This window comes from Trichechus manatus, unplaced genomic scaffold (assembly GCF_000243295.1).
Source record: "Trichechus manatus latirostris isolate Lorelei unplaced genomic scaffold, TriManLat1.0 scaffold00064, whole genome shotgun sequence".
NCBI lineage: Eukaryota > Metazoa > Chordata > Mammalia > Sirenia > Trichechidae > Trichechus > Trichechus manatus.
In genome coordinates, this window is record NW_004444000.1 from 13,739,625 (window position 1) to 13,755,139 (window position 15,515).

At 48.4% G+C, this 15,515-nt stretch overlaps 1 protein-coding gene across 4 annotated transcripts in view; it reads right to left on the reverse strand.

Annotated features, from left to right (window-relative positions):
• PKNOX2 (PBX/knotted 1 homeobox 2) overlaps nt 1–15,515 on the reverse strand; it is a 349,742-nt gene that overhangs the window by 36,989 nt on the left and 297,238 nt on the right. For all 4 annotated transcript variants that reach the window (XM_004379358.1, XM_004379359.1, XM_004379357.1 and 1 more), the window contains one exon: nt 4,632–4,820. In XM_004379358.1, the coding sequence (XP_004379415.1) occupies nt 4,632–4,820 (189 nt within the window). Of the gene's footprint in view, nt 1–4,631; nt 4,821–15,515 lie in introns of those variants that run through there.

The window sequence follows — 15,515 nt, forward strand, 5'->3', positions numbered from 1 at the left end:
GAACACTCACCTTTAGAGCTGCCAGATAGGGGACTAGCCTCCCCCAAACCTGCCTGAAATACCCTCTCTTCCAGGAAGTCCTCCCAAGGCCAGTGAATCTACAACTCCTCCAGTCACCGTGGGCAAACTTCTGCTGGCCTAAGGGAGTCCACACTGAGGTTTGTTCATCCTGTCTCTGGGCAGGAACAGACTCTGGCCATGAGGGCCTGTAGGCCAGGTCTGGGGCCTGGCACTCTCAGGGAGGGATAAAGGTGCTGAGTGGTGTTGGGGTGACCTCGAGCCACTGTGTGTTTTGCTCAATCCAGAACCCTTCCTGCGGCTGCACTCCCTGTCTCTAGCTTCTCCTCTCCCACCCTTCGCAGTGCCCACTGGACCCTGAGCCTTCCGGGGCTCACTCACGTTATGTATCTCCCTCTCCAGGGACGACTCACAGCTCCCTCCCACTGAGGTGGGGAGCTCCTCCTGGACATTTCACTTGGGTCACAGCGAATCTAGCACAGTGCATGCCATCGGAGGCCAACAAATGCTTGGCAACTGAAGGAGAACCACAGCTCAGCTGCATTTGCCCTGGACTAGAGCTGAGGCTTCACTCTCCGTGGAGAAAGAGGGACGAATTTCAGTTCAAATGACCAGGCAGGAGAGGCAGGAGTCAGGTTTTCTCTGGGCAAATGGTTCAGTGTGCCTTCTCATTAAAGGCAGGAAACCCCGGAGAGGGGTCTACAATGAGTCTCCTTACTGAGGACGCTGCCCTTGCAGGACGTCAGGGCCACGAGGGGTTAGGAAGCCTGGGTGCTATTGGGTGCAGGCCGCTACAGATGGCTTCCTGGGAGGTTGGAAAGAACCAGGATTGGCCCAAGTCCTTGGAAACTGTTTTAATTCTCCTGCCTGGTAGAAGTAGCCTCCCCACTCCCCACCTCCATCCACCCCCACAGAAACTCGCAGATAGAAATGGAGTAGGAATATGCCCAGAACTCCACTGTGCTGGACACAGCATGGCTTCTGATGGACTGGCGACTGGAAAAACAAGTGTCTTCCACTTTGCAGCACAAAGCTGGATGATTAGCACGCAGGGAAAAGCGGGAGCCAGCAGTGTGCAACAAAGCTGGCAGGCGGCTGGAATGTTGATCCGGAGGATCATGTTCCAGAAGGAAGACACCCCTCCCCAGGCCAGGCTGGCGCTCAGCGCAGCTATTTCAGGCAGGGGGGATTAAGGTCGAACCATGACCAATGTGTATGCACACACATGCACACATGCGCGGGCACACATGCCCCAAACCCTTCTCTCTCTCCTCTCTCACGCTGGCCCCACGCCCTGACCCCCAGGCCTGCCTCCTGTACTTAGAAGTCCCTGGTGCTCAGTCCTTGGCAGCCCTGGGGGACACACACTCCCTGGGTCTTTCCTTCCTGGGAGACCATGTTGGCCCTTGCCCCTTCCTCAGTGAGACAGGACAGAACCCTGGGAATGTGTGTGGGGGACAGTGTCCAGCTCATCCTGCTCACCCCCTTCTCCTCCACATGCCCCAGACTTTCCACCGACCCCACACGCATCTCGCTTTCCCACCTTCTTCTCCATCTCGCTGTTGCTCCTCCTCCTGTGCCCACCCCTTTCCTCTCCCCCTTTCTGCCTGGTCTTCCTTCCGCTTCCCCTCCCTTCCCTGAGGTTGGCGTCTCTTCCCGACTCTTACTCTGTGTGTCTCTTGTCCTCCAGTTCTTCACCCTGAACTCTGACCCTTTATACTTGACTTTCTTCCCCTTTATCTTTCTTCCTATTCCTCTTTCCTCCTCCAGCTTCCTCTTGCCACTCCTGTTTTCTGTCTTCCCACCTTTCTGCTTTCCACAAGCATTTACCGACATTCTGTCCTGTAGCCCACGGGAGCCACCTTGGGTCTGGGTTATACAGTAGATAAAATACTGTCTCTATTCAAAAAAAAAAGTTTAGTATCAGCCAGAGAGGACAGGAGGGCTGAGGGGCAGCCAGAGAGGACAGGGGGGCTGAGGGGCAGCCAGAGAGGACAGGGGGGCTGAGGGGCAGCCAGAGAGGACAGGGGGGCTGAGGGGCAGCCAGAGAGGACAGGGGGGCTGAGGGGCAGCCAGAGAGGACAGGGGGGCTGAGGGGCAGCCAGAGAGGACAGGGGGGCTGAGGGGCAGCCAGAGAGGACAGGGGCAAGGGGCAAGGTTAGGACGCCATTGTAGCAGTGGTGCGTGGTTACCTTGTTCATCCCCAGAAGCCTGAACTAAGGAGGTGGCGACTGTCAGAGGCAGCCAAGGGGCAAATTTGAGAGCTAAAGGTTGAACGCCTCGGTGAGAGCCTTTTCCTCCCTTGCTTGGTGTCTTTGTTTTCGCCCGATCGTCTGAGTTCCTCTTTGCAAGCAGACCAGTGGCCTTTCTGCAGTGTCCAGCAGAGATGAGAGGCTCACAAGGGTAGGGATTAAAGTTCGTTCTCTCTGCTCACAGCAAAGAGGGCCTGAGTGCTGGGCTTCCCCAGGACGACTGGTTATGTAGGCGGCGTCTCTGAGCCTTGACCACCCAGAGCCCGTGCTGTCCTGTTCTGCACACCCCTACCTCCAGAGAGCCTCCTTCCTCCACCCTGCCAGCCTCAGGCCCCCAGCCCTGAGGGGCCACTAGGGCTGCTGAGCGCCCTGGCCTCCGCACTCCCCACCACCGTGCGACGCCCCTAACTCTACAGCTCAGGGGAGAGTTGGAAGGCCCAGGAGGGGAAATCTGGTGGCTCTCTCCAAGGACCTGATTATTTCCAAAGACTTGTGCTAATTTTCTGATATGATCCTCACATCTCTGTGAGGCACTAAATCCTCATTACTTTTCCTGACCGATGCATTCTAATTAGATCAACACTTGAAAAAAATTCACAATAGCCACAGGATGGCTTTCCATCCCATTAACTCCTCACTTATTATTTTCATGAAAATTACTGATAAAAATGTGCATCTCCATTTGGTGAGGCCTCAGCCTTCTCCGTGCCTATCTTGCATCTCTCCCGTCACCAGGGCTGCGCTCGGTCGCCATGGAAACCCACAATAATAGAAACTAATAAATTACAAACGAGATGCTCGTTGAGCAATTATTGTCCTCTTTTATGCAAGTTTCTTGCTAATTTTGATCATAAGGGGAAGTACAATAAGACTCGGAAGGAATGAGTCTATTTCAAGAGAATACTAGCAAGCAGAAGCCTGGGCGGCTGTTTTCAGATCTGTAATAAAGTGATTTGGTGATTTCAAGCTATAGGAAGAGGAAATAAACTTCTTGCCCCATGTCCCAGGCAGTACCCCTCGTGCCTTGTCCACTATCAAGTCCTCAGAGATCCCGCTGGGGTGGGGTTGATATACTGAGAGTATCTTCTATGCTTGTTTTTATCCTGTCCCATCCCCTGCCTCTATCGGACCTGGAGAGATAGACCATGCATCAAAAAAAAAAGAAACCCAACCAGTTGTCCTTGAGTCGACTCCGACTCATGGTGACCCCATGTGTGTCAGAGTAGAACTGTGCTCCATAGGGTTTTCAATGGCTGATTTTTTCGGAAGTAGACCACCAGGTCTTTCTTCCTGAGGTGACTCGGGGTGGACTTGAACTGCCAACCTTTGGGTTAGCAGTTGAGAAAGTTAGCTGTTTGCACCACCCAAGGAGCTACAGATGATATGTGTTGGTCCTTAAAAGACCTAGGGACAAAAATGGCAGAGCCTTGCTCAGACACGCTTTCCTGCACCTCTTGTCATTCATTCTTAGAAAGTTTCCCCTTATCCCCACGTCCAGTTGTCTCATGAGAAGAGGTGAACACAATAGTCAACCTCCCGGGGGCCCTCCATATCTCTGTCCTGGGTGTGAAGCAAAGGCTGGAAGTCCGTGGGAGGGAAACAAGTGGAGAGCCTATGATTTACGTAGACACCCATGGCAGAGAAAGGCATGGCCGGGCAGCCTTCTGAGTTTGTGGCTTTGGGGAAAACATTCAGCCGAGGAGAGATGAGCATATGCTAGGCTAGAACCCGCAGCCACCATTTCCTCATTTCCCCAGTTCCCAGGATGAGGTGCTAGATGAATGTTGAAAGGGGGGTGGCTTGAGGAGAACTCACAGTGGCTCTGAACTTAAGAGAAGCAGATGTGCCAAGCTCGGGAGAACAACTGGAGAACGCTCCAGGAGACCAGACCCAGGGAAGCCGTCTTCACCTGCCTAGTGGGCAGGTTCAGGGAACAGCCACGTTTTCCCAACCCACCTTCCCAGGAGCACAGCGAGCTCACCAAGCCCCAGGCGTCTTGTGGGGCCAGGATGTCTGGGTCCATCCCCAGCTCTGCACCTGCCCCATCCTCCAGGAGAGCTTTCTCTCTCCTAAACTCTTGCACTCATTTCTGAGGCCAGAAAACCACTATTAGAGTTCTTGGAATCCCTTTGGACATTGTCCCTCTCAGCTCTGGTCATCTTGTAGGGGTCACTGACACCCTGGCATGGTCGGGTTTACTGCCTGCATGGATGAAAGGAGCTGATGAGAGCAGGGCCCTCATGGATGAAGGGTCCAGCGAGTCTAATCCCTTTTCCTAGGTCTCTAGGGGACCTCTAGACATTTCTACCCACCTGGCTTAGGAGCCTGGCTGAGGAGATGGGGCCCAGCCTTGTGTGTTACCTGTGAGTGCAGGTTTATGGAGGGCTGGTTGGGGGAGTAGGGCCCCCCGAGGTCATTCCTGAGCAGGTTATCACTGTGCATCTTGGTTTTGAGGCAGGTGATGTAACGGTTACAAAAGTCCTTGCAGAGTTCATTGACTTTCTCCAACTCCAGCAGGTGGATTCTCAGCACCTGGATTGCCTTCACCATCTGGGGAGAGGAAGGAGAGGTGTTCACGTCACGCACCCCTCACTGCCTCGACCCCCAGGCCCCACCACACCAGGGGAGAGGAGGCTGTCCCTTGCCCTGGCTCCCTGTCCATCCTTCTTCGACCTTAGGAGCGTCTTTCTCACCCACGTCCTTGGCACACTAACTGTGGCTACCTGCTGTTGAGTCACCTGCTCTGATCCTGCCGCCGTCACAGCTGTTCCTGAGGCACTGTGCTCTGAGCACTGCATTGGCCTTGGAGACAGAAGGCCAGGTCTCAGGCCCCTGCCATCCATTATCTGGGTGACCTTGGGCAAACTGCTTAAGCTCTCTGCGCCTTAGCGTGTGTCAAATGGGGATTAAATTATACCTTCCCTAGCAAATTTACAGGTTTGTTGAGAGGATCGTATGAGGAAACATATATGATAGCACATGATAAAGGGTGAAGTACCGAATAAGCGTAGGGAAGCTTGAGATCAGAGCTTCTTGCAAGTGCCCCAAGAGGTCAGGGACTGTCTATTCTTAAACACGTATTCCAAGTGCTTCATGTGACATGGGTTACCTTGCTGACGCTCTATCAACACTTGCTGACTGACTGAATCATCCAGCATGACTTAGCTTGGAGCTGGGAGACTTAACTGTCTCTTGTGGTCTTTTCTGTGCTCTTTGGATTCTCGTCTCTGTGCTTGTCACCTCTTCAAAGGGACACGCCTAACCCTTTTATGACAAGAAGCTATTTCTCAATGGAAGCTTTTCTCTTTGCTGTTGTCATTATTATAAAAAGAAAATAATGCAATGGGAGATATGGAAAACAGAGGATGAAAAAAAAATTTGCCCTTGATCCCATCATCCTAAAAGAATGATTTTTTGGGGTCTTTTCCATATACATATATTTTAATAGTGTTTCAGTTACCTTGTACATGAATTCCATTTCCTATTTTTTCCCTTAGTTCATCAAATGTATGTTTCTAAGTGGCTGAATTGTCTTCTAGACCATGAGCTTCTAGACGGCAGAAATGACGTCTCATTTGCTCACCAGAGTAGCCTCAGCACTGACCTAGGACTTGGCACTCGTGGCTACGTGGTATTTGTTGAATGAGTGAAAGCTATTTAGTAAGTATTTTTAATTGTTGTATATTATTCTGTGTATATACCATACTTAGCCAGTATGCTACTGTTGGGCAGTTAGATGAACTTCAATTGTTCAGTTTTAGAAACAATATTACAGTGACTATTTTTCAATTTTACAGATTTTCTTCACATTTCTGCATTATTTCCTTAGGATGAATCCCCAGAAGTGATGGGAAAAAAACTATGAACATTCTTCTGGTTAATGATAAATATGCCAAACTGCTTTCCAAAAAGGGGTTGTTCAAACGGTGCTGGAGCAATGGGACATTCAAAAGTACAAAAAATGGACATCGATGGAAACCTTACTCCTTATTCAAAAACTAACTCACAATGGATCAAAGGCCTACATGTAAATGTAAAGCATAAATTTTAGAATAAAAAAAAAATAAGAGAAAATCTTCAGAACCTAGGGCTAAACAAGAGGTCTTGGACTTGACACCAAAGGCATAATCCATAAAAGGAAACCATGGTGAACGGGACTGCATCAAAATTAAAAATATTTGCTCTAAGAAGACCCTGTGAAGATGATGAAAAGGCAAACCACCGACTGGGAGACAGTATTTGCAAACCACGTATCTGACAAAGGCCTTGCATCTAGACCATGTAAAGAACTTTCAAAAGCCAACAGTAAAATAACAAACAATCCGAGTAGAACACGGGCAAAAGACATGATCAAACATTTCATGGAAGAGGATATACAGACGGCAAACAAACACACGAAAAGATGTTCAACATCTTTTAGGGAAATGCACATTAAAACCACCAGGAGATATCACTATACACCTATCAGAATGGCTAAAATAAAAAACAGTGATGATGCGAAATGCTAGTGAGGAGCTGGAAACTAGATCGCTCATACATTGCTGGTGGGAATGTAAAATGGTACAGCCGCTCCGACAGTTTCTTGCAGAATTAAACATATGCTCACCATTCAACCCAGCAATTGTACTCTTGGGCATTTATCCCAGAGAAATAAAAACATATGTTCACACAAAAACCTGTACGTGAATGTTCAAAGCAGCTTTATTAGTAATAGCCAAAAACTGGAAACAACCCAGATGCCCTTCGACGGTTGGATGGTTAAACAAACTGTGGCATGTCCATTCCATGGAATATTACTTGGCAGTAAAAAGGAATGAACTATCGATACATGCAACCACTTGGATGGCTCTCAAGGGAATTATGCTGAGAGAAAAAAGCCAATCTAAAAACGTTACACACCATGTGATTCCATTACATTCTTGAAATGACAAAATTATAGAGATGAAGAACAGATTAGTGGTTGCCAGGAGTTGGGGGGAGGGAGGAGGGGACTGTTCTGCATCTTGAAATAACATATGTGATAAAATTGCATAGAACTAAACACACACACACACACACAATCCGTTCGAGCGCACGTAAAACTGGTGAAACCTGAATACGGTGGGTGGATTGTATTACTGTCAATTTCCTTGCAGGGAGATTGTACTATAGTTCTGCAAGATGTTTTCATTGGGGGGAACTGGGTGAAGGGTACTAGATCTCTCTGTATTAGTTCTTACAACTGCATGTGAATCTAGAATTCTATCAAAATAAAAAGTTTTAAAAGTGGGGATTGTTGCCTTTTGATACCCATTTATGTTGACACAGCAATATATGGGACTCTCTGTTTAATCATACCCTCACCAGCTTTTGAGGCCTAGGGAAGTGTTCAGACAGTATAGAAAGGGATGGAAACTAGGAAGCGAGTCTCCTCCAGAGAATTTTGAGTCTGAGATGTGAGTAGAGCTGTTGGGCTGGAAGCCTGAACCATATCCCCCTCTGAGCCTCACTAAAATTTCACTGGGGGGACCCACAATCCCAGAGCTAGGTTTCAGGTTGTTCAATGGGCAGGGATTGTGCTCATCTAATTAAGAGCTCTTGGATTACTGAACTAGACTAAGTGTCGCTCAAACACCAAACCGAAGAAGTCTGAGTCTTCATGCAGGGCGCAGTCACAGGGCCTTGTCCTGAGGGAGTGCCTCCACCATAGTGTGAGACCGATGGAAACTGGGCTGTCCCAGGCAAAGGTGAGAATGGTGGCTCTGGCATGGATTACTTGGACCAAAAAATGAAGTTAGGAATTTAGCAAATATTTGCTGTTGCCACGTTTTCTACTTGGCTTTGGCCATGGAGATCTCGGTCTTTGTCTCTCAGAGTAATCAGAACAGTCTAAGGTACTTAATGAATACTTGTTGATTGACTGATAACAACACCCAAACGTTTCTTATTCTTACTATGTCTCAGGTCCTGTGTGAAGCCCATTATGCCTAATCTCAGTCCACGCAATCACCTATGAAAGTAGTTACTATTATGGTCCATGTTTTACAGCTGAAGAAAATGAAATCTAGAGATATTAAGTATGACTTGCTTAATGTCACCCAGCTGGTAAGTAACAGACCTAGAGTATGAAGCCAGGTTGCCTCATCCCTAAATTTATGTCGCTTCACCCTCAATACAGAGTCTCAGGATTTATACAGAAGGAGAAAATGGCAGTGGAAAGCGTGTATGGTTTTGGGGGGAAGTGGCTCAGTGGAAGGCAAGTATGGGGTTCCTGAAAAACCAAAGAGCTTTTGGAACATTAGTTTCCCGACGTGAGTTCCCAAACCCTCCCTGGTGGTGTTGCCATGTGGCATTGCAATCACACTGCTCTGATTACCTATCTCCTGGCCCGGCCCTCGGGAGTCAGAAACCCTCCTCATCAGCATGGATGTGTCTGGTTTCTTGTGCGTAAAAAAAGAGGGTTGGACTGTCGGGTCCCTTCCATTTTCTGATTCTCGGAAGACTACCAGGCCTTCTGCCCTCAGTTCACCAACAGCGCTGGGAGGAGTCTGTCGAGATGATGTGGGCCAGCCTCTAGGGGAGTGCATGGTCCATGCTATCCACAGCGTTGGTGCACCTCCGTGCAGCTTCTCTTCCTGAGGACCTCACTGCCACTGGCTTTCTTGGTGTTCTCTGACTCTGTGAGTGCAAAGCTCTCCCTTACGCTCAACCCAAACCTTTCCTGCCTCAAAGAAAGCACTGAAATTAACTTAATTCCTCCAGCCTTCTGTAGGCACCAAGAACATCAGGTACCGCCAATCAGTACAATCTTCCTTGAAGTTCAGTTTATCCGTCCAACAAATACTGAGGCTTACCCTCTGCCATATGCTGGACGAGGCATATGACTTGAATCAAGTTGTCCAATAAGCTTTCTTTTCTCCAGAAAGAATGAGAAATAATCCTAAGTCTTTAAGCCTTTCTTCCCTTTCTCTCCCTTCCTTCCTACCTTCTTCTTTCTTTCTCTCTCTCTACCTCTCCCTCCCTCCCTTTCTTTCTTCTTCCCTTCCTTCCTTCCTCTGAGCTTTCCTCTACTGGATGATTTTTCATGTCTTATTAGCATTTTATTTACTCATTTATTTTTAAGCTTTTTCTTAAAGTCCTACACAAACTCACACAGACACAGAGGGAGAGAGGGAAAAGTGCACACATCTATTCCTTTATCTTAAAAAAAATTACCAACATGTACTTCTATAGAAAACAATCAGAAAATACAGACAAGTAAAACAAAATAAGAAGTTCAAACCCCCCAGAACAGCTTTGCTTAAATGAGTGTGTCTGCGTGCACGTCGTGTTTAAACCAGACCTGGTACACAGTCGGGAACACTTAGTATCAGTGAGCACCTTTCCTTTGTTCTCCCTGACAGCCTTTCGGTTTCTCCCTCTACCCTCTGAAAAGCACAGTGGCCAAAAGTGGACTTACTCTTTGGTATTTATTAGCACAGTCAAAGGATTACTTTTTTATGGGCTAATAGAATCGGTTTAAAGATTTAAGAAGGAAGAGTAAATCATAATGGTATTCCGAGGCAATGAATATGTAGGACCCACCTAGTCCATGGTGGAGAAACACACGGGGAAGCAGGAAGCAGTCGTTACAGGGAGGCACCCGGCACAGCAAACAGCCCAGGGCTCACCGTCAGATAACTTGACCTGAGTCCACGCCTACAGTTCACTAACTGGGTAACACCAGGCGAGTTCCACCCCTTCCCTGAGCCTCAGTTTCCTCATTCGTAAAATGGGGATAACAGTCATCTCCAACTCAAAAGATTTGGTGAGGGAGATAATAACATGAAAGTGCTTGATGAATCCCAGGAAATAAAATGAGCTTTTTTTTTTTTTTTAACCTCTTTTAATTATTTCTAATATCCTGTTGACTTTTCTATAATTATTCCATATTCAGCTAGCGGGAAACATTCTCAGTTTTTTCCTTTATATTTGTGTTTAGTAAATCATCCTTCAGCCTGTGTGTTTGCAACTCTGGATTTTTGCCTCTAAATCAGAATATACTTCTGATTTATAAAACTATTTTTCTAAATGATCAAGGTCATGTCAAAAGTTATTCCAAATCTTCCAAGGCAATAGCAATTCCACTTAGTTAATATCATCAATAAATTTGATGACTGTGCTCTTAATTCCTTTGTCCAGCGTTTCCTCTATCTTTCAGCTTCTCTCTCTCCTTTCCCTTTCAAAATACCGATCATGCCTTCTAAGAAGTCCTCTTCCACAAAACGAAACAGGCCTCAGCTTTAATGTTTAGTCCCACACCACACTGCAGTCCAGGCAAAGACCCCTGATGGGGGCTTCTCTTTTTTAAGAACTGGTGTGGTGGGATGTCCTGAATCAATTTCCTGCTGGGGCATTTTGAACTGATGGTTTAACTTCCTCTGTAAAATTTAGGATGATAATAATCCTTGCATTTCAGAGTTCTAAAAATTGAATAAGATCATGTATATGAATGTGCTGGGTATATGGTAGCTATTCAATAAACGTCAAGTCTCCCTGCCATTGTGCCTATCCGCCACCAAGTTCCTTTTAAAAAAGTTCCCTCTCCTTCAGGGTCTTTGGTCTCTTCACTTGATAGCCATAATTCCTCACCCTTAGGAACATTTACATATTTAGTACTTTATAATACACAAAATGTTTTTTTATCCATTACCTCATTTGAGTCTCCTGACCACGGGGACATAGGCAGTATTATCACTGTCCTAGAGATGAGGAAACTGAGGCTCAGACATTAGGTGAGCTGCTCCATGCCAGGCAGCAATGACGTGCTGTCCTTGCCCTGGAGGGCAGATTTCTTTCACCCTCTCCTTCCTCTTCTGCAAGTTGGGAAGCTGAGACTATTCTCCCTCACTCAGAGAGGAAGAAAGAGTTTATAAACACACATTCTTAAAGGGCTTTGATATTTCCTGTGGATTTGTAAGGCAGCCAAAGCTGTATATAATCAGGAATTTTTCCAGAACGGACCAGCTCAAGCTGACCAGTTGGAAGTGTGGGTCACTAGAACAAAGAACGGGCCATGGGAGAAAGGTGAATACCAAGGACGAGGGAACTGACAGACGATTTGAAGAAAGAATGACCAATGTATGGAAACCGTTATGCTGGACAAGTTAAATCACTGTGGGTCAATAGCTTGGCACTTCCCTTTTGATGTCCTCAGAACCTGGAGAAGCAGTGTGGCGTAGTGGAAAGAGGGTAGGCTTTGGCAATGAGACTCAATGGGTTCAAATCCCAGCTCTGCAACTTATTAGCTGTTGGATCCTTAGCTTTCCGTTTCCTCCCCTGTAAAATGGGAATAGAGAGGGCAGTGGTGGTTCCATGTAGACTTCTCGCCTTCCATGTGGTAGACTCAGGTTCGATTCCCAGCAATGCATCCCATGTCAGCGGAGGCTTGGGTATTACTACGATGCTGAACAGGTTTCAGTGGAGCTTCTAGACTAAAACAGACTAGGAAGAAAGGCCTGGTGATCTACTTCCCAAAAAACCAGCAAATGAGAACCCTATGGATGAATAGTCCAGTCCAGTTGGGCACGTGGTTGCCATGAGTCGGGGGACAACTCGACAGCAGCTAACAACAACAACAACAAAATGGGGATAATAATAACTACTTCACAGGGTAACTGTGAGAATAGCAAAGAAGGGCGCTCAAGGACAAGGGGCTTTGGAATCTGAGCGTCTTGGGTCTTCTGCTTACTGTGAGACCTTAAGCAATTCACATCGTCTCTGAGCTTTCATTTTCTCATTTATAAAATGGTAATAAAAACAGTGGCTCCCTCACAGCTGCACTGAGGATTAAATGAGATGTGGCTAGAAAAGAACTAAGCACAAGGCCTGGCGCACAGAAGGATCTAAGAAAAATAACAGCTACACGGCAGCGTAACTGTTGAGAGCGTGGGCGCTGGATAGGGAGTCTGCATTTGCTTCCCGCCTCAGTCACGCGGTAACCGTGTGATCTTGTGCTAATATTTCACCTCCCTGGTCTCAATTTCCTCATCTTAAAATGGGGATAATAATAATATGTGCCTTGTGGGTTTGCAAAGAGGATTAAATAAGATAATACATGTAAAGTGTTTATAAAGGCACCTGGCACCTAGCAAGTGCTCCATAAATGTTAATTAGCTTGAGCTTTGATTATTCTTACTTCCTTTCCCTTTCCCCCTGTCTGCAGGATTTTCGGCTGCTGTCCAGGCAGGGAGAGTCTGGTCTGAGGGCGGAAGTGAGTCCTCTCTGAATGGGGCTGACCCAAGGTCCCTGTGGGCCGGGAGCTCGGGGTTGGCCTCTTCATGTGCTCCTTATCCACAGCCTTAGGCCTCTGGCCCTGCCTCTTCAGAGCCATAGGCCGAGCAGAGTGGGCCCAGGGACCTGGGGGGGCCCCGTTTTGGAGGTGGCTTTGCGGTCAGGCAGCCATAATCTGTCCCTCGAGCCACCCAAGAGTCTCATTAAAACGTGCCCCATAAATGTTAAAAAATTTACACATAAAAAAATTCCATGCACGAAACTGAAACCGTACGTTTTACGGCCTCGGTTTGAAATCTTGCATGATATATAAAACCCTGGCCCTGCACTGGGGGCCTGTAAATCAGATTTGATAAAACAAAAAGCTTTTACTTTTCAAAGGGGTTTGGGGAACTTGCAAATTTTACAAACTTTACCAACTGCCAGTCAGAGGCTGTTGGGCTCCAAGCGGGGATCAGGGGGCCAGGTAAGAAACGGGGGTGCTGGGTAGGTGTGGGAATCGGAGAGAAAGGTGTGAAGAGTGGAGAGGACCTTTCCCCAGGGGGGCCGACCAGGGGCAGGCCAGCTTAGTCCTTGGGAAGCCGCCCCACAGCACTGAAATGGGGAGGAAGGGGGTGTGTGTGCAGGGGAGGAGTACTGTGGTGTTGTGTTTAAATGAGGGCGTGGTGTGACGTCACAGAAGGAGGAATAGGTGGTGTGACGTCACAACAGGAGTACAATCTAGGAGTCAGGCGACCTGGGTTCTGGTCCTTCTCCTTTCTGGACATCGATTTCCCCATCCATAAAATGAGACTTGTTTCTCTCTTAAAAAAAAAAAAACAAATTCTGACTCACCATGACCTCATGCGTGTCCGAATAGAACTGTGCTCCATAGGGTTTTCAATGGCTGCTTTTTGGGAAGCAGACTGCCAGGCTTTTCTTCTGAGGTGCCTCTGGGTGGACTCGACCCTCCAGCCTTTCAGTCAGCAGCCGAGCGCGTTAACTGTTTGCACCACCCAGGGACTCCTGTTTCCCTCTAAGTTTGTATCCCCTTCCCCGACTTTCTGTGAGGGGCCCTGGGGGGGCAATGGGTAAGCGCTTGACAGCTAACTGACAGCTCAGCGGTTCGAACCCTCCAGCCGCTCCACAGGAGAAAAGACCTGGTGATCTGCTCCTGTAAAGATTACATCCTAGGAAACCCTATGGGGCAGTTCTGCTCTGCCCTAGTGGGCCACCGTGAGCTGGAATCAATTCGGCAGCACATGGAAACATCAATTCCCTGTGATTCTGTGTCTCCTCCAGTAGGGGCGCTGTATAACCTGAGGAAAGGAGTTTCCACGGAAATGTCTACAATCTAGGAATCTTTGGGGCAGCTCCGGGAGAGCTTAGCTGTCCCTATGGGAACTTGTCTGGAAGCAGGAACACGGGAGGGTATGACACAGCAATTTGCTTGGGGGAGAGGAGGGTGACAAGCTGGGGTGGGGAGACACATCTCTGAATGGTGAGCTCGGTATGGCTGGAGACTGCAGGCTTACGGGGCTTAGGACCTAGAAGGACCCGAGCGAGGCTCTAGGTCTGGGGATGGGACCTTCTGAGTGCCAGAGTTTTGGGGGACCTGAGTACCCTCCTAAGAGTCCCATCTACGAAAGTCAACATTCAAGGGCAAAGGAAAGCCGCCCTGACACACACATATATAAAAAATAAATCTCTCAATTATCTCAGCTCATTTGCTTGGGGTCTCTCATTTTATGTTCCTGCTCAGCTGCGCAGTATATCTGTCCGGATAAAGAGTTACAGTCCGTTGGGCTACGTGTGTGGGGCTGTAAAAATACAGATGCCAAATTAACTGACTGTGGCACTCAGCAACTGATTGAGCTGATAATGACGCTATCTGACCTTTTTCTAATTTCTAATTATGTGCATCTCGCCTCTGCTGGCGACATGATTCTTATTCTAATGATGGCTGCTGTGCCTGGTCTCTTCATCCCCCCTTTCGTTACAGGACTAGGGGTCATGGTTGGCAAAGGGTACTGCTCAACCCCCCAAATAAAGTTTCCGTGTCCAAGCCACTCAGCCTCTTTGATGGGCCAGACGGTGAGGGCAGAAAGCTGGAGGCCCTTGTCTTAGTGATCTGGTCTGGATGCTGGGTACTTTTAAGGCTATTTCCACAGGCCATCTCATTTGCTTTGTTATTGCAACCACGTGAGATAGGAATGATTAGCTCTGCAGATGAGGAAACTGAGCTTCAAAGGAGCTAAGTCATCAAAGTCACGTGGATAGTAAGTGGTGAAGCAGGCTCGGATCAATTGTCTCTATGTGCTCTTTCAAGATCTCTCCATTTCATTGGTCGATCAACCAATCATTCACTGAGTCTGTGGCTCGGCCCAGCTCAGCTAGGTGGACCAGCTCCACGTGAAGGACGGAACGTCCAGCGCACGGCTCAACCAGCCAGCCTGTGCCTGAGCAGGTCCAATCCCAGCCCAGCCACCTGAGAGAGAAGACCAGGGAAAACCAGGGGTCTGGGGCCCTTCGGCGGCTTCTACAACCTCCGTCTCCCCAGGTTGGGCTTGGCACGTAGCACATAACCGAATTTGTGGACTGAATAGAGAAGATCTGATTCTTGGAGCTGGAGAGAACCTGAGAACCCTGGGCAGTGCGGGCAGTGGGAAAGCATGGAGCTGAGAGCCATGGGCAGTGTGAGCAGGGGGAAAGCAGAGAGCTGAGAGCCGAGGGCAGTGTGAGCAGGGGGAAGGCATGGAGCTGAGAGCCATGGGCAGTGTGGGCAGGGGGAAAGCACGGAGCTGAGAGCTATGGGCAGTGTGGGCAGGGGGAAAGCACGGAGCTGAGAGCTATGGGCAGTGTGGGCAGGGGGAAGGCATGGAGCTGAGAGCTATGGGCAGTGTGGGCAGGGGGAAAGCACGGAGCTGAGAGCCCCGGGCAGTGTGCGCAGGGGGAAAGCATGGAGCTGAGAGCCCCGGGCAGTGTGGGCAAGGGGAAAGCACGGAGCTGAGAGCC